The sequence below is a fragment of the Phalaenopsis equestris genome, unplaced genomic scaffold (assembly GCF_001263595.1).
Source record: "Phalaenopsis equestris unplaced genomic scaffold, ASM126359v1 Scaffold227386, whole genome shotgun sequence".
NCBI classification, from domain to species: domain Eukaryota; kingdom Viridiplantae; phylum Streptophyta; class Magnoliopsida; order Asparagales; family Orchidaceae; genus Phalaenopsis; species Phalaenopsis equestris.
In genome coordinates this window covers 107,084-130,459 of record NW_018245376.1, presented here as the reverse complement: position 1 = coordinate 130,459, position 23,376 = coordinate 107,084, and the positions used below count along the sequence as shown (strand labels likewise).

The window sequence follows — 23,376 nt, the reverse complement described above, 5'->3', positions numbered from 1 at the left end:
ATAGATAAGCTAATTAGAGAGAAGCTTGATGTTGGATTATCAGGCCTAATGTGAGCCTTTTTTCCAGTCTCATCCTGTTGGTGAAGAAAAGAGATGGAAGTTGGAGATCCTGCGTGGACTACCGGGCTTTGAACAAGGAGACGGTGTTGAATAAGTTTCTGATTCCTGCTATTGATGAGTTATTGGGTGAACATTATGAAGCAGTCATTTTCTCAAAAAATTGATCTTATATTGTGATACCACCAGATCAAGATGAATCCAACGGATGTGCATAAGACGACATTCAGGAAACATGAAGGACACTAGGAGTTCTTAGTGATGTCGTTTGGCCTCACCAACGCGCGGGCGACATTTCAATCCCTCAAGAATAGGGTTTTCCTTCATTATCTCTGGAACTTTATCCTGATCTTCTTTGATGACATTTTGATCTACAGTCATACAGAGACAGAGCATGTGGGGCACTTAAGGATCGTCTTGGAAAAATTGAAGGAGCACCAGTTGTATGCCAACTTGAAGAAATGTTTATTTGCACAATTACAGGTGGAGTACTACGGATATGTGGTAACCAGAACGGAGGTAGCAGCGGACCAGTCCAAGATCGAGGTTATGGTTGATTGGCCCTTACCAAGAAGCCTTGAGGGGATTCCTGAGTCTCAGCTACTACTACCAGAAGTTCATGAGAGAATATGACATGATTGCATGGTCACTAACAGAGCAGTTGAACATTTGAAGAGGTCCATGACTAGCGTACTGGTATTAGCACTTTCAGATTTCAGTAATCCATTTGCGGTGGAGATTGATACATCAAGATACAGATTGGGAGCAGTGCTCATGCAGAATCAGTCATGATTGTCTACTTCAACCAGGTTCTTACAGTCAAAGCAAGGCCAAAGTCTGTATGTGAACGGGATTTGATAGTCCTATTGATACCCTTGGTTATAGATTGGGAAGCCTTGAGACAGAAGAACGAAAGGGATGAAAAGCTAAGAAAGATAAGAACTGAGTTACTATTGATCTGAACAATCATTGAGGTTATGCATTGAGAGAACAGTAGCTGCTACACCAGAGGATATTCATGCTAACCTAAGTCGTCAGAATATATTTCCAAATTATTACAAGGTTCTCGTGATAGTGCGAACGGGAGACACTAAGGGATGCAAACGACCTACATTTGGCGACAAAACTTTATTAGGTGGGGATTTGCACAGACATCGAGGATATGGTGGAAAAATGTGACATATGTCAGTGGCACGAGTACTTGACCAGGGCACCAGGAGGGTTACTACAACTGTAGTGTTACCAAGGAAGGTTTGGGAAGAAGTGACTATGGATTTCATTAAGGGATTGCCACAATCAGAAGGGTTCACGGTGATCATGGTGGTCATGGATCGCTTGAGTAAGCATGCACATCTCATTCCCTTGCAGCATTCCTACACGGAGGTTTCATTCGCAGCAGTGTTTATCCTGGAAGTATCTGTTAGCACAAAGTACTGAAATCAATTGTTTTGGATAGGGACAAGGTGTTCCTCAGTCACTTCTGAAAATAGCTATTCAGGTTGCAAGAGACTGTACTTAAGAGGAGCACCACACATCATCCCAGATCGATGGACAGACGAAGGTAGTCAATAGAAGTGTGGAGACATACCTGCGTTGTTTTGTATCTAATACGCCAAAGCTATGGGCTAAGTTGATTGTATGGGTTGAATATTAGTATAACATGTCATACCACACCGCATCATAGATCATCCCTTTCAAGATATTTTATGGACGAGATCCATCTCACTTGGTACTTTATGGGCATGGTGCCACACCAATATCTAACGTCGATCAATACTTCTAGGAGAGGGGCAGGATATTAGCAGGGCTCAAGGGACATTTATTAAAAGCTCAACAAATCATGAGGAGGAAAACGGATGAACACAGAAGAGGTGAAGTTTGAACCATGAGATATAATCTACTTGAAGCTGGGGTCCTACCAACAAAAGACATTGGCCAGGAGGAGCGAGAAACTTTCACATGATACTTTGGACCATATGAGGTGATGTCACGTATCGGAAAAGGGCTTATTATTTGAGGTTATCACCATCGTCTGCACTACACCTAGTCTTCCATGTATCACAGTTGAGACGTGCTATTGGAGATCAAGTCACCTCACCTAAACTACCGCCAACATTGGCAGAAGACTTGGAGGTGATTTTGGAGCCGTTAGAGATCGAAAGAGTGCGCCGAGGAGTAAGGGGAGCAAAGGAGTTATTGGTTAAATGGAAGAGGTTGTCAGACTATAAAGCAACATGGGAGCCTTATGAAGAGATTCACAACTAGTTTTCATCCTTTCACCTTGAGGACAAGACACTTTTTTGGGAGAAGTAATGTTATGCCCATACACAAGCCACTCTACCCTAGATGGCTGGAAGCGATATAGCCGGCCCAGAGACGGGTCGGTCTTTGCGACGGGAAGAAGTGAAGCGGACAAAGGGAGTCGCAAAAGGAAAGGATATGCAAGGAGCATAAAATAATGGATTTTAAAGGGAAAGTTGGAAGGGAAAGTTTTTGAAATGCTATGAGAGGATACTATTAGAGAGAGAACCTAAGTTTGCTTTCTTTATGCATTATTATGTTGGCTGCTGAGTTTTCTTCTTTTGGTGATGTTCCTAGCGACGTCTAGGGTGTGGGAGAGTCGATCAACCTCTTAAAAGTAGATCATTTTTTTGTATATTACTTTTTTGCATTTGCTTTTCGTAAGAGCAGCCCATAATTGGCTTATTTCAATCGATCTATCGTCATTTCGTTGTTGTTTCTTACTGATTTTGGTGTCCAGGCGTATTATTACTCTGAAATTTTAATAAAATTCGTCAAACTTAACAAAGTGGATGATCATTGATTAAATTAGTGTTGATTACATAAAATCAAATAATAGATCTAAAAAACTTTCATTAGTTTTCAAACAGTTTCAACATTTAAGAAAAACCGTAAAATAAAAAGAGCTTCTCCATCTTAAAAATAAATACTTGTGGCAACTCTTCTGGTACATAAAATCAAACAGAACAAATTATGATCAAAATAGCGAATTTGAATAAGAACTTATTGGTATGTCCACGTTCAATGTCATGATTTGTTATCGGATGAAAAATGATCTGCTAATGAAGTCTCTCTTGCTGAAAAGGGTACAGCTGATCCGCGAAGTGATTCTGGTCCTTCTGTTGTAATTCTTTTGCATAATGCATCACAGTTACTTATGACCTCTGTAAGCCTACCTTTGAGCTCTCCAACCTCTATCTGTAACTGATTCACTGCATGGTTTGCAAAATAAAATAAACACAACAGTAATAATGGACATGAATATTATACTACGAGTTTTATTTTCTACAATGTAAATAACATCCAAAAAAATTTGCTCTAGTTGAGGATGATCTGCGATTTGGATATTCTAGGGGCCTTATATGCATAACATTGAATTTCTATGCTTTTACATCTTTAATATCTAATTATTTATGTTTACCTATATGACATTCCAATCACAAGATGAAATCAACAATAACACTAACTTATATAAAATTATGGAATATTTTGTGAAAGAGCTCTCATTTCATTAACATATGGGCTTATAGAGAGCCTTACAACATTTACAAATATATCCATGCACTTCTTCTATTTACATATATTACCCTACATTAGAAACAAATCCCAACACTCCCCTCCAAGATGGGCAAAAGATGTCAACTAAGCTCATCTTGTCACACAACCTAGAAAAATCTTATGAAATAAGTCCTTTAGTGAGGCAGTCAGAGCAACCTGCTCTCTAGTGGCTACATGACTTAGCTCCAGTAGACAGTTATTCAACTTTTCCTTGATGAAACCTATCAATCTCCTCGGGTTTGGTTCTATCATGTTGCACAGGGTTGTTAGCAACGTTGATCATTGACTTGTTGTCGCACGACTACTTCATTTTAGTTCCTTGGTCCATCTTGAGCTCTGCCAATAAGACTCTCAGCCACATCATCTCAGCAACTCTTAAGGCCATGGTTTTATACTCTACCTTTGTTGTTGACCTTGCTACTATTGATTGTTTTTTGCTCTTCCTCGAGACCAACTTGTCCTTACAAACATGCAGTATCCAGATATGGACTTCTTGTCATCCATAGAACTTGCCCAGTCAAAGCTACAAAAGCCCTCACTTCTTACATGTCCATTCTTGTTGAAGATCAGCCTCTTTCCTAAAGCACTCTTCAGGTTCCTTAGAATTTGATATACTGCATCCATGTGACCCTTCCTCGGATCATGCATGTGATGATGCACCATACTTACTGCAGATGATATGTTGGGACGAGTGTGACTCAAATAAATGAGACGACCTACCAAACTATAGTAGGTCTTGCGATCAACTGGCTCCCCTCCTCTGCGCTCAATTTTCCCTTCTGATCAATTGATGAAACTGCGCGCTTGCATCCGAACATGTCTATCTCTTTGAGCAAGCCTAGCACATATTTCCTCTAAGATAAAACAATCCTCTTTACTCCACGAGCCACCACAATTCCAAGAAAGTATCTCAACTGCTTAGGTCCTTCACCTCAAACTTCTTGTACAAAATTAACTTCAGCTAAGCAATCTCTCCCCCATCATCCTCAGTGACAATCATATCAACCGTATACACAACAAAAATAGTAATGTGGCCACCAAGTCATCGAAAGAAAACTGTGGTCAGAATTGATCTGCCGATAACTCATGCCTACTATTTTTTTCAGAAGTTGTCGAACCAGGTCCGAGGGAACTGCTTTAAGTCATATAATGACTTCCTAAACCTACACACCTTACCCACTGTCTGTGATGTACTGAATCCTAATGGTATCTCCATATATACCTCCTTCAGTAGCTCCCCAAGAAGAAAAGCATTCTTCGCATTCAGTTGGTGGAGTCTTCATCCACTATTCACTGCTAGAGAAGTCAATGTTACCACTGTGCTCATCTTTGCGACTGGTGTACGGATTTCATCGTCGTCAATGTCATATGTCTGGCTGTACCATTTTTTCAATAGTCGTGATTTGTACCTCTCCACCTTCCCTTCTGAAGTTTATTTTACCGTGAAGATCCACTTACATCAAATTGTCTTCCTCCTTGCTAGTAGTGGTACAATCTCCCATATTCGATTTATATCTAAAGCTCTAAGCTCTTCATGCATCACCTCCACTTGGGATCCTCTTTAGCAATCTTCCATCACTTAGGTATAGAGACAGAGTCAAATGATGCATTAATGCATGTTCCATGCAAATGTAAAATGTTAGAATAAGAAACAAAGTTTGCAGTGTCAAGTTCTCACCCAAAACGATCAAAAGGATGTCATGCATTGCTGCAGGAGGCCCTCCTTAAAGTTGGGGGGTAAGAGTACACGAAGGAATAATATCATCTGAGTGTTTTGGTTCATAGGTTGATGGTGTAGGTGTCTCAAGAGTTGGGGAAGACCAGACAAAGAACTTGTTGGCACAGTAGGCTCTGTTCCATCAATTTGCTTCTTCCTCCGTGTATGCACCCTTAGCTCACCTTCAACCAAAATTTCACCACCTCTGAGGGTCAATCTCATCGATTTTCGTCTCCTCAATTGATTCATCCCACATCACAGGACATGGCATTTCTCCCACTTGTACCACTCCACCACTACTCACTCTATTTTGCATCATATCTCCAGTGGTTGATGAATCACCCAGGGCGACTTCACTTTTAGAGTTAGTATGGTTCAAACTCTTTGAATGATACATCCATACTCACAACGAGCCTCTTCCCAATCGAACTCCAGTGGACATAACTTTTATGAGTAGCAGAATAACCCACGAAAACACATTTCACAGCTCTGGAATTCAACTTTCCTACAGATGGTCTATTATTTTTCACGAAGCATACACATCCAAAAACATTCAACGGAAGGATCCCACTATTGTCACTTTTCAACATCTGACAAGGAGACTTCCACTTTAACACCCTTGAGGGCATTCTGTTAATCATTTGAGCTGCTATCAACACTGCTTGCTCCCACAAGTATTGTGGGACATTCATTGTCACCATCATGCCCCAGGCTACCAATAGAAGATATTGATTCTTCCTCTCTAATACTACATTTTGTACTAGTGTGTATGGACATGTGGTTTGGTGTATCTTTCAAGTTGACAAGTAGTCCTCAAATGCTTTGTTGATATATTATTTCTCATTATCAGATCTCAGAATCTTCACAACTGCACCATATTGAGTCTGGATTGTCTTGTGGAAATCTTTAAAACAAGCAATCACCTCAATCTTTTGTTTCATCAAATATATCTAGATAACACCAACAATTAATAAATGTAGAAAAATACTGATAATCATTCATAGAACTAGAAAAAAAATTCTCATACATCAGAATATAACAAATCAAACACACCAGAGCATCTATTCCCAAATTGACATAAGAGATCCTAGTGAGCTTGCCAAACTCACAAGCACCACACCAATTTCTCCTTATTTTCTTTCCCATGCATAGATGGATACAACCGGCTCAGTATACTAAGACTAGAATGTCCCATACATCTGTGATGTAGCAGTAACACATCCTCAACGCTCCTCCCAAATTCTCCTACTACAACACTTTCCACCATTGATGTCAAAGCTGAGTTCATCCAGTCTCGGTCCAAGTACAAGAGTTTATTATGCCACGTTCCAGTCCAAGTATCCGGCCAGTCCTTTTCTCTTGGAAGACCACCTAAGGAATATCAAAAGAAATAATACATTTTAACTGGAGAATAATGACATTAATGAATAAAAGGTTTACTGAAAAAAAAGAGGCATAAAACATTAAACAAAGTCATATGATTGGTACATCCCATTGTACCCTTACCAACTATAGGATGTGTTGCACCAACAACCGTCTTTATACTCTCGGGTACTGATAGATGAGCGTATGTGGAGAACTCTCCAGTAGTACTTGTCATGTGATGAGAAGCACTAGGATATATGCTTCAATCTGATGATTCTGTGGTGGAAATAGACAAGAACAAGTGTCACTAGTACCATTGTTGAAGCAAGCATAAATGACAATGTTACCCCTTGATGTCCATGAATTGAAACAGCCTCTCCATCAATTGTTATTTCTTGCTTCCTCTTCAACAGCTCCAGACACATGATTCTCACTAGTAAAGATCATACATATCTCTCCCCTGTCCTCTGTTACCATCAAATTTGCCCGGTAGCCCCCTCTTCCACCTTTCCAACCGCCCACGACCACAACAATGACCACAACCTCTACCATGTCCATGTCCTCCTGTCTCTCTCCTTTGGTGGCTTAGGATAGACCCAGCCCAGATGGCTAACTTCACCATAGTTGTAGCACTTGCGTGTCTCCCCTGGACACTCAGCATACCTGAGCTCGTAGTAGCCAATGCTGATCGTGCACTTGAAAAACCAATCGACTCAAAGTGCTGCTTCATGTGGCTCTTCTCCTGTATCATCGACGCGATGGCCTCATCTAATGTAGGAATAGTTGTCTGAGTTAAGAGAACCAATCTCCCCTGATCAAAGGTCGGGTATAAATGAGTCAGAAATTGCATAGTCCTCATTTGTGCAAAGATCTCTCCATTCTTACACCTCGGATCACCACAATTTGACATATATGAGAAATGATCAAGATCTTGCCACAGCTGCTCCGGGTCTATAGAGCACTCTTGAATCGATCTATCATCCAAAACCACAACCTCTATTTCATGTTGAATCTACAACACCCTCATGTGGTTCTCAGCTTCAACATAGATCCTCTTCAGCTTCGGCCAAATATCGTTCACATTCTAAATGTCATCCACTAATGAGGCAATCGATGGAGCCATCTAATTGAGTATCCAAGTGTAAAACAAGGCATGTGTGGTCCTCCACTCGTCCCTCTCAACACTGTCACTCTTTGGCTCGACCCCCGTAAGGTATCATTTTAGTCTCTTCCCTACTAGAGCAGCCTTGATCCGATGCGACCAACTCAAATATGTAACCAGTCCATCGAGTTTCAGATCCCAGAAGGGAGATCTAGCTTCATCTGTATTAGAGCATGTGTTGGCTTTTGTCGATCTATATGAGCCCAAGCAAGATCTTTAAAACTTCGAGATCTATCTTACCCAAGAGCTTCAATTCTTTACCTCCTGCACCATCCCCTTCTGCTTCCTCACAGGAAATTATCACGACTTTCCTCCGAACAAAAAAAAACAAAGCATTACATCGCTTGTTACATCTTTCCTAGAGAGCAAATCAATCAAGAACACTCCCAAAACCAGCGCCCACTTCTCTAGTTTTGCAGCAGAGAACTCTAACTCTATTTGCGACTCGATGCCTTCATAGTTTGGCAGCTGTAGCACAGCAATTCTGTCGCATCTTCCCTGCTCAATATTGCATCCTTACCACGATTTCCCGGTTGCTTCGCAGTTAGCTCTGATCGCGGTTGTACGACAAGTTCGTCATGCCCGTCGTCACCATCTTAGGTAGCCACGCACATCATCGGCTTTCCCATCTAGCTTCCTAGCAAGATCTATCGCGATCAAGTCTGTCTATCCCGTTGGTGTCGCGATCCCATCAGCCTTCCCAACGAGCGCGATCTCATTTGCCTTCGGGATGTGGCTACGTGAAGCGATGATGTCTGCCTTCCCCACGCAAAACAATCTCTTCTGCCTTCCTAGCGAACTCTATCGAGGTTGCTACGTGAAAGAAATGAAGATCGAGTTAAGGTCGGTTGGCTGCTAGGTTAGGACGCTGATATCATATGGAATTATTTTGTAAAAGAACTCTCAATATAGAGTCTTACAATATTTACAAATAAACTCTTGGACTTTTTCCATTTACAAATACAACCCTATATTAGATACAAATCTAAACAAAAATAAAGTGAAATTTGCATAGATATCACACAATTCTTATGTATTTACATATCTTGCAAGATATTTACACTGGCAACATCTTGGTGTCATAAATTTTTACATGAAAATGTTTATTTCACTTCTAAAAATATAGTGATTATGATAGTTTTTTTATAGGATCTTAAAATTTTGAGTAGCAGGTTTGTAAATATGAATGCTTAGGTGTTAGATATGTAAATAAATAAGAATAACACTACCTCCAGTAAGGCTGCGCGATGCTGTTCTTATGGATGAGACTGAATAATTGAAACGTTGGAGAAGCTTCCCAGTCAAAGCATCTGCTGTCTCAATCATGTTCTCTATCTCCTCCTGTGACATTCCATAAATGAGGTGATGCACATCCTCATGACAGACTAAGAAATCCTGAAAATCTGAGGCTATCAAGAAACGAAGTAGACTACCAAGTTTTTTTTTGACAAATCGATTTACATGTAAGGCTATGAACTGAGAAGTACAGTCAAATTTAGAATTAGGCATAATTTGGAGAAATTATGACTCAAGATAGCCTTAAATTTATTAAGGATGGGTTTTCTACCTTCTAGATTACTTTGAGTGTAATATATGACTAATCAGTCAACTACTACATTACTCGCTCTTCTAAAAATATATCCAACGGGTAGAAAATCGATCCAGACCTCAAGGTATCCTAAAATAATATTTTTCATGCTAAGTTAGGCTTTTTCTCCGTGTAGTTTTTGGGATGAAAAAAATAATCATTCCTCTAGATTTCCTAAGACTCTGTTACAAGATAAATAGCAGGGGAAGGTCACCACATTAGGAAAGCCACAAAATCCTCATGCTAGGAAAAGGAAATAGAAATTACCAACAATAACTAATTTTCATAGAAACTACTAAAAATAGAAAATAATAAAAATAGAAGATATCAAAAAAGAAAGTTCCTAAAATTCTGACACCCCCTCTCAAGTTGGAGCATAGATATTTATCATGCCTAACTTGCTTACAAGCAACTCAAACTAGGCCTGAAAAGTCCTTGGTGAAGCCATCTGTTATTTATTCCATTGTCAAAGTGAAAGACATGCTAATAGCTCCACAATCAATCTTCTCCTTTATGAAGTGTCTATCAATCTCCACATGTTTTGTGCAGTCATGTTGCGCTGAATTTTTTGCAATGCTTATGGCAGCTTTATTATAACAGTAAAACTTCATTTGCATGTTTATCGGGATCCTTAGTTCTTCAAGAATTCTCTTCAGCCATAACATCTCACATACTCCAATAACCATGTCGATATTCTGCCCCAGCACTACTCCTTGCCACTACATTTTGTTTCTTACTTCACCATGTAATCAATTTTCCCCGAACATAAGTATGATATCCGGACATCAATCTTTTGTCAGCAACCAAGCCCGCCTAATCTGCATTGGTGAATGCCTGAATATTCTATTATGTGGTCTTCTTGAAAGAGTAAACCCTTACATGGTATACATTTTAGGTAATTGATAATCCTATTAGTTGTTTCAACATGTTTTTTATATGGCAAATGCATAAATTGACTAATCAAACTTACAATAAAGGCGATATATGTCCGTGTATGAGATAAGTATATCAATTTTCTCACCAACTTTTGATAGCAAGCTATATTTTCCGAGTCACCTTCCTTCCCATCTCCCAGTTGCGATTAGAAAGATTTGGGGTATTTGCATTCCTACAACCACTCATCTTAGTTTCCTTAGAAGATCAAGAACATACTTCTGTTGGGAAATAAGAGTCTCTTTCTTCAATTAAGTAGCCCCAATGCCAAAGAAATACCTCAGAAAAATCTTTCATTGGTTTATTTTATATTTGTTATCTTCAGTGAGAACTATATTGTCCATATACACAATCAATATAGTTATATTCTCATCATTTGAATGTTTGGAGAACATTCCATGATCTCCTTGCCATTGAGTATACCGTTGACCTTTAACAAATAGTAAATTTTTCAAACCACATGCTCGGTGATTGCTTCAACCTGTATAAGGATTTTTTTAATTTATAAACCTATGTTGAATTTCTTACAAAATCCTAGAAGTGCATCCATATACACTTCTTACTCTAAGTTCCTAATCAGAAATACATTTTTTATCATAAATTGTTGTAGGGGGTCAATCAAGATTAGTTGTAAGTGGTAGAAGAACTCATATAGAGTTTAGTTTTACGACTGGGACGAATGTATCTAAGTAATCAATGTCATAGGTTTGAGTGAATCCCTTGACAACCAGTAGAGCCTTCTATCTTTCTAGAGACTCATCAAAATTATACTTTATCATAAACGCCCATTTGCATCTAACAGTTTTCTTCCGTCAAGAAAGATCAACCAATTCCCACGTGTCATTTATTCCAAAGCTTTCATCTCCTCGAAGACAACCTCCTTCCTCATAGAAACTTTCAAAACATCATGCAAAATATTAGGAATTTCCATACAAGACATACGTGTGATAAAAGCCCAAAAAATTGTTGAGAGAATTTCATATTACACAATGAGAGAATGGTTGTTGAACGCAAGAACTCACCCCCTTACAAGTAACAATGAGATGATTAGAATCATTAGATTTAAGATTAGAGCTAGACTCAGGTTCAAGGCTTGATGATTCAGAACTTGAAGATGAAATGGACTAATCATGGGATAAAAGCTCAGTGGGGATATTACCTGGAGGATTCATGGATTCTAAGCGATGCAAAGGATTGGCAAACTTTTCTTTTGAGTTGACCTTTGTTATGAGTAGACAATGTCAAATGATACCAATGTCGTAGCTTTTTTTTCCTCCTTATTAGTGATTATAGGATTATGAACATCATAAAATGATACTTTAGGGAAGATCCTAGTCGTCTTCCATATCTAAAAAACTTGACCCACCTTCTCTTGATATTAAATAGCTTGGATTTTCAAGTTGAATGATCAATATTGGGGAGATTATTTTGTGAGTTTTCGGTTTCAAAAAAGTCCTAAAAACCAGTAGTCAAATCTTCATTTTATCACTCCCGTTTTGAAGAAGGGGTGAAGAAAATGAGTGCTTAAAAAAAGGTGACGTATGAAGAAACAAGAAATATGATAAAAACATGTATACTCCTTTTGGGTTGGAGCATAACCAACACACATTTTATGGCTCATGGTTCAAATATTCCTTGATTATGACTATAAACGTGAATAAATGCAATGCATCCAAATTTCTTTAAAAGTAATGAACATAAAAAATGATTTGTCAGGTAAATTTTATGAAAAATATCAAAAAGTGTTTCAAAAGTCAAAATTTTAGTAGGTGTTCTATTAATGAAAAATGTTGCAGTAAGAATATTTTCACCTCAAATATATTTTGGTATATGATTTGTAAATAATAATGCTCGAGCTACTTCGAATAAGTATGTATCTTTTCATTCAGCCACATCATTTTGTTGTGGGGTGTCAACATAAGAACTTCGATGAATTATTAATTTTAGGAGAAAAAAATTAACCAAAATATTTTTGAAATACTCTCAGCCATTATCACTTTATAATATTTGAAAAAAAAAATTAACATCGTTTATACCATGGTGTAAAATTATTTAAAAATTGTTTCCAGTTCAGGTTTTAATTTCATTAAAAATGTCTAACTTAACCTTATTTACAACAACAATAACAACACAACCTTTATCCCACTAAGTGGGGTCGGCTACATGAATCTTTTTTCTCCTATTTAGTGTCGTCCTATTTAGTGTCGTATTTTCATTTAATTCTAATAACTTAAGATCATTTTTTATATAATATGCCCAAGTCATCATAGGTCTACCTCTGCCCTTCTTTACATAAGTCGAATCTAAAACATCTACTCTTCTAATCGGATCATCAAATGGTCGACGTTTAATGTGACCAAACCATCTAGGACGACTCTCTCTAATTCCGTCTGTCACTGGACCTACACCAGCCCTATCACGGATATATTCATTTCACATTTTGTCTCTAAGTGCAAAGCTACTCATCCACCTAATCATTCTCATCTCGACAACATTTAACTTAGTTTTATGCTTCTCTCTTAAAAGCCAACATTCAGCACCATAGAGCATTGCAGGTCTCACTACCATCTTATAAATTTTTTCTTTCAGTCTAAGCAGTACTTTTCTATCACACAATAGGCCCGAAGCATTCCTCCACTTCAACCAACCAACTTAAATTCTAGTAATAACATCACCATCACTTTGAACAATAAACCCGAGATATCTAAAACGTTCACACCTTTTAATAATTTGGTCACCCATAGTCACATTTCTGTCATTAGAGCTACAACTACTAAAATTACATTCTATGTATTCAATTTTAGTTCTACTTAATTAGTTCTACTTAAACGTAAACGAAGGCCTTTAGACTCCGAGGTAGACCTCCATAATTCAAGTTTTTCGTGAGCTCTCTCTTTAATCTTATCCACAAGAAGGATATCAGCAAAAAACATACACCAAGGTACATCCTCTTGTAAGTGTCCAGTAAGACAATCCATAACTAAAGCAAAAAGATATGGGCTTAAAGCCAATCCCTGATGTAAACAATAGAAATAGGAAAATATTTGGTTAATCCTCCTTCTGTTCGAACACAAGTAACAGTTCTTGTATACATATCTTTAATGACTTGAATATAAGTCATATCAACACATTTCTTCTCAAGAAATCTCCAAAGGACATCTCTGGGAACCTTATCGTAAGCTTTTTCTAAATCAATAAAAATCATATGTAGATCCTCCTTATTATCTTTGAACCTCTCCATCAAACCTCTCAATAAATATATTATCTCTGAACTTAACCGTATATGATCATCATTAAAGATAAATCAATGTTTTCAGAGTGTGCAAGATGTTTATAAAGACCTCAGATATAACCATGAATCAGAGTAAAAGATGTAATTAGTTTGTAAATTTAGGGAAGAAAAGACGCATGATGATGTTTGGCAAACTGAGAGACTTCACATTGAAAAAATAATATTTTTATTTTGAAATAAACCGAGAAACGGGAATTTTAAATACTGAATATTAGGATGACCTAACATATCATTATCTTTGGAAACAAAAAGAAAATTCAAACAAGCATTGCTAATTCCCATCAAGGTCATCATCAAAATAATAGTGCCCATCATTTTACTTAGCACTGTCAACCATCCTCTAGTTGTGAATTCTTGAAACTCAATAACAAAAGTAAAAATAAACTTGACATGAATAATCATAAGCAATTTTGCTAATGGACAATAAATTATAAGACGAATTGACAACATTTAGCACACCACGAGAGTTAACAACGATGTGAGTTTGACAGTTCCAATTTCGACAATTACTGAGAGGGAACCATCGATAATTTTAACTCTTTTATTGCCTACACAAGGACTGTAAATTGTGAATAATTTAGAACAACCAGTCATATGATTAGTTGCATCAAAATCAATTATCTAAAATAAATAATATTAAGCTTAACACCTAGCAAAATGATGGCTAGAGAGTTACTGTTATGTATTAAAGAACGAAATGAAGTCAATTATAATCTTAGAAATTAAAACAACTTGTTTAAGTGCTCTAATTGCTACATGATTGAAGGTATCACATCTGAGTTAGTAGAAGACCATTGAGTTTCATTAGTAGTGACCCTATTTTCACATTTAAATTCTAATTTTCAATTTTTGAGTTTATCATGAAGCTTCCATGATTTTCTAGCAATGCTCGCGCCACCATAAGTAAAGGGTTTTCGAATTACTGGAAATAGTAGAAATAGTAGAATTTCGTTGGGCGCCAGTCATTGTTAATTTGTACGAAATCATCGAGGGAAGAAAGAGATGAGTCCAAAAATCCAAGGAGATTTCGATCGTGAGTTATTTTGGCGCTTAACTCTGAGTAGAAGAGAAGTTGGCAGCTCCAACGTAGAAGTAGTTGAAGGGGTTGAAATAGATTGAGTATTTGATGTGCCCACGGCACTTGGGAATGAAAGCCTTCTCTGTGAAAACTAAAGGGACAAAAAGAAGACTTCTTTCTCTAAAATTACCAATTCCAATGGCACGGAAGACGGAAGAAACTAACGAAGAAGAAGCCTGCTATCGAAAAACAAAAAATGGTGAAAAAAAAGAAAAGAATACAAAGGTTGCAGAGAAAGTCCTCGTCGAGAAAAAGCTTCACACTAAGAAGCAACTTCCGACATCAAACAAGGGCGACAAGAAGGAGCTTCTGAAATCCTCTATGACATGGTACATCCGGAACCCTCGAAAACATAATCGCAAGGAAGTTGCGCCGTCAAAGGAAAAAGAAACAAGCCATAGTTTGGACATGGACTCGGCCTGCGCAGTTTCAACGCTAGAGGAAAGACAATAAACGCATCAGGTTTTGTAATGTCACGATGCATCCATTGCCTTTTCAGCTGGCTCTAATTGTGATTGTAACACGAGGATGGGTCTCTGAAGATTACGATCCAATCATTGCCTCCCTAGTGAGCTTCAATTGCAACTATCTTGCAAGGTGTCATTGGACGTCTCAATCAAGTTGTTGCCTTCCTAGCTAGCTATAATTGAGACTATATGGCTAGGGATTAGATACGAAGATGATGGTATCGGGGGGGGGGGGCCACTATAATGACAGGAAAGGGGGGGGGGCAAGATTCATGCAACAAAACCCGCAGATGATCTCGATGTGATTAGGTCGCCTTTTCGAAGGCATGGCTCTGATATCGTGTAGTTTTTGGATGGGAAAAACAATTATTCCACTACAAATTCCCAAGACTCTATTACAAGATAAAATAGAAGGGGAAGGCTTAGGAAAGCCATAAAATCCTCTTACTAGCAAAAAGAAATAGAAATTACCAACAATAGCTAATTCTAAAAGTAGAAACTACTAAACATAGAAAATAATAAAAATATAACATATCAAAAGGAAAAGTACCTAAAATTCTGATGCTCCATGCCAATGGCAAAAATTTTAATAATCTTTTGTTCTAAGTCTTCATTTATTACTATTTTTTTTGTGTTTGTACCTTCCTTTTTCTTTATTGTTGATATTTGGCACTTTCTTATGTATGCTATTTAAATTAAGAATTTGTATATTCTACTCCACATTTTTTAAGAACATAACATTAGGATATTGTTTTATTTGTGCCACACACCCTGACAATATCCCACTTTCACCCTTATCCAAAGTAAGAGGAAGGGAAAGAAGAGAGAATGATTAGAAAACTTCAACTCTCATTAATGATCTTTAAGTTACCCAGGATTTTAAATTTATGGTACAAACTCGCCTATTCAACTAAGGATTTACATTTTTGGCCATGCCAAATACCATTACATGTTCGAGCCTATGCACATACAGAATGTCAAGCCTACGTACAATTCAAAAAATAACAACAACGAGCATTTATCTTACTAAGTGAGGTCAGCTACATTAATACTTTTTCTCCATTTTTTCCTATTGAGAGACAAATTTTTATTAAATTCTAATAAATTAAGAACACTTTTAACACATGCCAAAGTTCTTTTAGGCCAACCTCGACCTTTCTTAACATAAATTTAATTTAAAATATCTACTTTCCTAGTCAGATCATCAGATGGTCGACGTTTAAAGTGACAAACCATCTAAGACTACTCTCTCTAATATTATTTTCCATTGAAGCTACACGAACCCTTTCAGGGATATATTCGTTTCAAATTTTATCTCCAAGTGTAAAACCACTCATCCACCTAAGCATTCTCATCTCAGCAACACTTAGTTCATGCTTCTCTTTTATAGGCCAACATTCTGCGCCATAAAGCATTGTAGGTCTCATCACCATCTTATAATTTTTTTCTAGAATTCAAATGAAAAAAAAATCCTGAAGTGATCACAATTTGTAAGAACATATTTGAAGGGTAAAGAGAAATTTGGTCACATTCTTTGAAGGCGAAAAAAAGAGAACTGAAGTTAAAGCATAGAACATATCTGACTAATTGATCATCAGGGTTTTTAATGGATCCACCATTTAGTAATACAATACGTTCTTGACTATTATTAAAAAGATTTAGGACTCCAACTCTTGCACCTACTCAAGAGCACATTATGCGGGCAAAGTGTATGAAAATTCGAAATCAAAAAAATAAATATCAAACCAGATTAGGACCAACAATTTAGTTTCTTTTTAAACTTGGAGTTGTCAGCTTGTCTGATTGTCTTCATATAATTCTCTTTTCCGAATAATATTCTTTTTTGGATCATCCAATTAACTCAAAGAAAGAAGAGAACTTGAAAAGGGAGACTAGGACGAAACTTGATAAACAAATTTATAGAACGTAGAGAACTTTTATAAGACATTCTTCAAGTGATAGATCAAGAATGTATGCCCAAAATCAGATCAGGCCCAAGTATCTTGAAAACATATCGACAAAGAGAATCCTATAAGAGCAACAAACATAACCGGAGAATTTAAACTATATTTTATTCTGGGATCAAGTGCAACTCTCAAAAGAACGTATCCATTTAGTTAATTACACTTTGGGGTATACCCAAGAATACTCTCGATTAAAAAGTCTTGCTTACATTTTTTAGATAACTAGTGAATGGGAATATCAAGGATTTTGATAATCTCAAATAGGACTATCCTAATGCTTTCAAATTCATACTAGAACATAGGGTAGAGGGTGATTCACCGTATCCTATATGGGCGACAGCCTATCAGCAATCAGAGCCTATGAAACTACATCAATGATGCGTCAAAGAAATAGAATGAGCTTAAAAGGGGTATATGAATAAAATGTGAGGAAATCCTAAGCTGGTAAAGATTGTCGGGTCAAGATTTCATAAAGTCGTCATCCTAAGCTATTGAGACTCTAAATCTACTTAGTCGTGCAGGTAGTTCACCCATGTGTTGCGCTGCCTAAGAAAACCCAATTGCCCTAAAGTCAAGAGAAAGAAACAATTGATTCTCTATTTCCTTACTCGGATGGAATTGACAGAAATGGGACTTATACCTGCCAAGAAAATGGCATGGATGCCACTATAATGACAGGAAAAGAAAGATCTAGCTACAAAGCCAAACCATCCCACAAAGGAGTTATACTCCGTCTGGGTTAGGGGAGCCTCTAACATCCTAACCATTGTAGATAACCATTTAAGCATAGAAATTTATTCTTGGCCAGTCAGATTGGAGAATAAAGAGTGCTCCTGCTCAGTACATGAAAATATGATGCGCTAATCAACAAAAAGTTCTTAATATGATGGCCCTATTAGTATGACTTGCGAAATGTTCATGCATGCGAAACCATTCAAGCAAGAAACGTAATGTATAAAGTAAATTGTTGATTTAAAAATGATATAACTATAAAGTTCGATTAGAATCAATATTATTAAAATTACGGACCACGTCTAAATAAATTTTGCTTAGGGACCTAATCACAATGTGAAAATGTGGCTAATATTTGATGTGAATCACTATAACTTTCACACGACTTCCTGATCCAAAGAATAATACAAAATAATGATTATATTTGTCTTAAAAGTACTCATTTCGATAATGAGATAAGACTATTATGAAATTTTTCCAAAAAATAATGTAGTTGCAATTTCTGGGCTCTATTAAACACAGTGTACTTCTATTCAATCGTGACTGATTTGATTATGTTCCAAATCGAGGAACAAGACATATCAACCATATGACATCTCTTAAGATATGCCAAATTTGATTCATTCATTCTTAAACAGATGATATGCGGAATTTGATCCATTCATTCTAACTGGTCAAACCAATCAGATATATTACATAAGAAACCCTGCTAGAGAAAGAGATAAAGTTGAATGCGTAGTCGTCATCAAGACTAAACCTAGTTATATTTCCCATAATTTTATTGAACAATGGATTATATTAACGGATGTTACTAGTGCAAATGATAAAGTTAGTCGTCTTGTGAATAATTCTAATGATGATATAAATAAGAAAATTTTAAGTACAACCTCTACTCACTCGTTCGATGAAGATGGGTGTGTAGTTTTAATTTTCAATTTTTTTCTACTTTTACTTATAGTTCTAAGTTCTATTTTTTGCATTATCTGTTTAACGTTTCTAGTATTTACATTAGTTATTTTCTGTTTTTATTTTAATGCATTTACTTTTGTTATTTCAGGTTTTCACTTCTATTATTTTCTGATTTTATTTTATTGTTTTATGCTTTTACTTCAATTATTTCTTATTTTTATTTCTATTAGTTTATGCTTATAATTATTCGGATAAATTTCTTTATCCTTATTACAGATAGCTTTAGGTGGCAGTGATGATAAAGAACCTCGTATAGAAAAGCATGACTATGACAATCATCGGATTATAAAAGTAAGAAACAGGCAATTTCGCAGCCACCGTATAGATAAGCATGACTATGACGATCAACACTACAACCGCCACACTGGTGTCCATCAGACCCGTTGCTCCACCTTCGGTTACATAAGCCTTTCACGCCCCTAGAGCTCCTGCCACCGTTTATGTCGAGCTTGCTGTGGTGGACACCTCAGGCAGTTGTTCATCAACTTGAATGAAAATTCACAAGTAATTTAAATTACAATAATTGAAATTAGTTTTCTATTATATTATAAAACTAATCTCATTTTTCTGCAGTTATTAGCCATCTAGGTAGCTCGTCCACAGGATAACGAAGATCATCAAGTGTAGTTATGATGCTCAGTATTTATTATGAAAGAAAATCCCGATAGAGATTCGGGACATATAACTTGATATAAAATTAAATAAGTTTGAATTACAATTATAATCATAAGTTATATTTTTAAAATAACTAATATTACTTTATAATTATTTTACAGAAAGACTACTAGTGGGATGCTCATCATCATCAACATATCTCAAGGATCTTTGATACCCGAGGGCAGACTTACTTGCGAGATATTTTCACTGTTCTCTGCAAAGAACAGAGGCCCATCTAAATTGGGGGAGGATGTATGAGCCAAGTTGCCCAGTGTTTTGGCTTCTCCTGAGTATCTCCGAAAAAGAAGCAAACGACATAGCACAACCGAAGCTTGGATTGCGGGGGCATGTGAACCGCTTTACGCACCTGAGCATTGGTCCCATATACCTAGTATAGAAGAAAGATAAGATTTATTCAATGTATTAAATTAATTTCTATAATTATTTTTTTCTAACATTTTTATATGTTAATATAGGTAGACATTGAGACGGAGTCCACTGCCGCTGAGTTGCACGCCTGCACGCATCAACATCAGTCTGATCAGTGGTGAGTCAATGACACATCTCGAGGTGTCCATGTAAGTTGAATATTTTTTTTTTATTTCTATAATTTATTTACAATCTTACTTCAATGCTAATTACTCTTACAATCTTCGGTATAATGAGTAATGGTCAGTCTAACTACTCAGACTTTGAGATATTGAAAGAATTTGCATGCAGGAGGGTGTGGGGGGTTGGGGTGGGGAAGCGGGGGGAAGAAGGGGTAGTCTACGGTCTCAGGGCATAAGGATTTGTTTACTAGGCACAACACTCCAATTCTAGTCAGAGGTCGCCATCAGTTGATGCGACCAACTTTACTTTTAATCTACGTGAGATAGAGTTCAGGCTGAATGTGACAGAGTAAGCCAAGGATGCCAACTTCAAGAGGCTTGAGACCATGCTTGAGCAGTTGCAGTGCCAGGCAAATATGTCTGACAAGCAACCTATGATCGACGAGGAGAAAGAGATCAGATAATTTTTTATTTTTATATGTGTAGAACATTATTGTATTATTTTTATTTATTCCATAGATATATTTTAGTGGATGATTTTTTATGATTTATTGATATTTATTGTTATATTTGTTATGATTTCATTTATTAAAGTCTGAGTGTACTTTTACACTGTTTTGAGATGATGAGGATATGTTTGTTATTTGTTTTGTTCTGCGATTGTAGGTGTATTACATTTGTTTGCTAGGGCCTCGGTTATTTTTTCTTGCTCTAATGCAGGTTTCCGGTTAAATTTTCTGCCAGTATATTATTACCAGTTGAAAAAACAACCGATTATTAGCGGTGGGACAACCAGCCGGTAGGTTTAATGGCCATCAATAATATATCGATGGAAAATGCAGCCAGTCGGATTACTAGCTGAAATATAGCCACAATTCCACCGTTAAATCCCTAGCAGCAGAATACATTCAGCCGAAAAAGCATTTCCAACAAGCAATTTTCCAGCTGACAGCTATCAGCCAGAAATTTCGATTGTTGGCTGAAATACAGGCTCTTGCCCAGTGTGATTTTTCCGCCTGTAATCAATTGTTTTCCTATGGTGCCCAATCAATAAAGAGGAGAGAGAAAGGTCACGGAGATGATTTTGAGTGTGATACTTTGAGCACCTATGATCAAGAGATTGATTCTGAAAATAATAAAGTTTTATGCATATAAAATACCTGCTTCTGACTGATTTTCTTGGCTTTTTCAGTCTGCCATTCACGATATGTAGAGAAGAGCTCCAATAAAATATTGGGATTCAGGCTGCCTACAACAAAAAAAAACGAAGCTGCTTAGTTCGAGTGGCACCTATGGAGCAGGTATTCAGAAAGTAGATGAATTGGTACTACATACTGTCATTTCATGTTTGGAAAATTTGAAAACTCAGTAGTTTCATCAGAAATTTTAATTTGAAAACAACAAAAATGGTTATTAATTGGAAAGGTTTCATATCTTCCTCAAGCTAAGCATAATAAATTATACCATTGTTTCATTTGTTATAGACTATATAGAGGTATATCTGACAATTTTGTTGGATATCTAAACTATCTAATTTCAGTGTTTCATGTAAAGTGTCTGGCTTTTCTTCCAGTCATTCATGATATGCAGATACGAGTAACAACAGAACATTGGGCTTCACAATTTAAAACAAAAAAGTGCTAAATTTTGATTTGTAAATTACCTACTATATTCAAACAGTAGATGCCTTGGCATTAAACTGTAACCTGATAAGATTTGGTCAAGTAAAAAATTTGATAATTTTAGAATATTTAAGAAGCCTAGCATGGGCACTGCTTCTAATCGTACAGATAGCATTTCAAGTCTTCCCTAGTCTATCTTCATCATCTTCTCTTCTTTTATAGAATAATAGTTGTAGAAAATAAAGCAATGGAAAAAACTCTCAAGAGTCATTCATTTTTCTTTGTACAAGTAGGGAGATATATATACAGTTCCCAAAAGCATTACAAAATAGGAATAAAACCAAAAATAAAGAAAAATAAATTGGGGCCAACGATTATTTCGGAGGGCTCACAAATTACAATCTGATGGTCATGAAGAGACAAATCTGAAATATAGAGCATGGATTCATGTGCCTTAAGTTTTTTACCATACGAGGGACATAAGAAAACAACTCCAACAATAAAGAGCCTTGATCCGTATGCCTTAAGTTCTTTGCTATAATTGGTAAAGAAATTCTACACTCTCCCTCAAACTGGATGGTAGATATCCATCTTTCTATGTTTACTTATGATATGTTTAAATGTTGGGTTGTATACTCTTTTTGATGAATATATTGGTCAGTTATATTCCTTTGCTTTTGTCTTATATTTATATCAATTATTTCATCAAAATCCAAGTTTTATCCTGGTTCAATTGGAGTTTCACACAGCTTACACTCTGTCATATTGCTTTTATTTAGTAAGTCCGAAACATATTCTTGTTGATAGAAAAATATAAAAAAAATACTAATTTTCGATTGCATTGTGTACCACAACCATGTCATGATCATAGAATCAATTTCTTCCCAAAGTAACAACTGTGAGAGTTTTGGGCTCCAAACGTAGATCCACAAAGTGTTGGATCTTTTTCTTTCTCATTAGAAATGTCTTCATGATTTGGGACCATTGAAGATATTCTCTCTCATGCAAGCGATAAGATGCTTGAAATACCTAGAGTTCTCCTTTGGTTTGATTTTCATCATTAATCATGGTCAATTCTTTTGAAGGTAAGTCAAAGAACCCGACAAAGTGAATAGAAGGAGAATTTGGTAAGAGGGACAATGTTGGAAGTGGAATCCTTAACATTAGAGAATAAGAGCAAAGGTTGGAAGTAAGAAACCCTAACCTAGAGAATAAGAACAAAGATTAAAAATTAAAATCCAAACCTTAGACAATAAGAAGAAAAGTTGGAAGTGGAAACCCAAACCTTAGAGAATAAGAAAAAATGTTGGAAGGAACACCCTAATCTTACTCTGATATCATGTAGAAAATAAGTAACAAAAAAAACCTCTCAAGAATATCCACTTTTCCTTGTACCATAGAGGAGATTAATATATATCTCCCTAAGGCATCAAAAAATAAAAATAAAACCAAAAAGGAGAGAAAAATAAATAGAGGTCGGCAATCTTTGAAGAATGCACACGAATTACAATCTGCATGTCATAAAGAGACAAATCTAAAGGTACAGTCTCGATCCATGTGTCTAAAGTTTTTTCATTATGATTAGAGAAGAAATTCAACAATTAATAATCCATTTTGATGCCCTAAGAGTTTTAGCTTACTAA

General features: G+C 36.5%; 1 protein-coding gene across 2 annotated transcripts in view; it reads right to left on the bottom strand.

Annotated features, from left to right (window-relative positions):
- Positions 1-2,992: 2,992 nt before the first annotated feature.
- Positions 2,993-23,376, bottom strand: part of LOC110037937 — a 32,977-nt gene continuing 12,593 nt past the window's right edge. The window contains exons 4-6 of one of the 2 annotated variants that reach the window (XM_020742683.1): positions 21,272-21,360; positions 9,110-9,221; positions 2,993-3,290 (exon numbers count right to left, since the gene is read on the bottom strand). In XM_020742683.1, coding sequence (XP_020598342.1) covers positions 3,106-3,290; positions 9,110-9,221; positions 21,272-21,360 — 386 coding nt within the window. In that variant the 3' untranslated portion in view covers positions 2,993-3,105. Of the gene's footprint in view, positions 3,291-6,409; positions 6,725-9,109; positions 9,222-21,271; positions 21,361-23,376 lie in introns of those variants that run through there. The other variant, XM_020742682.1, reaches the window with a different exon arrangement.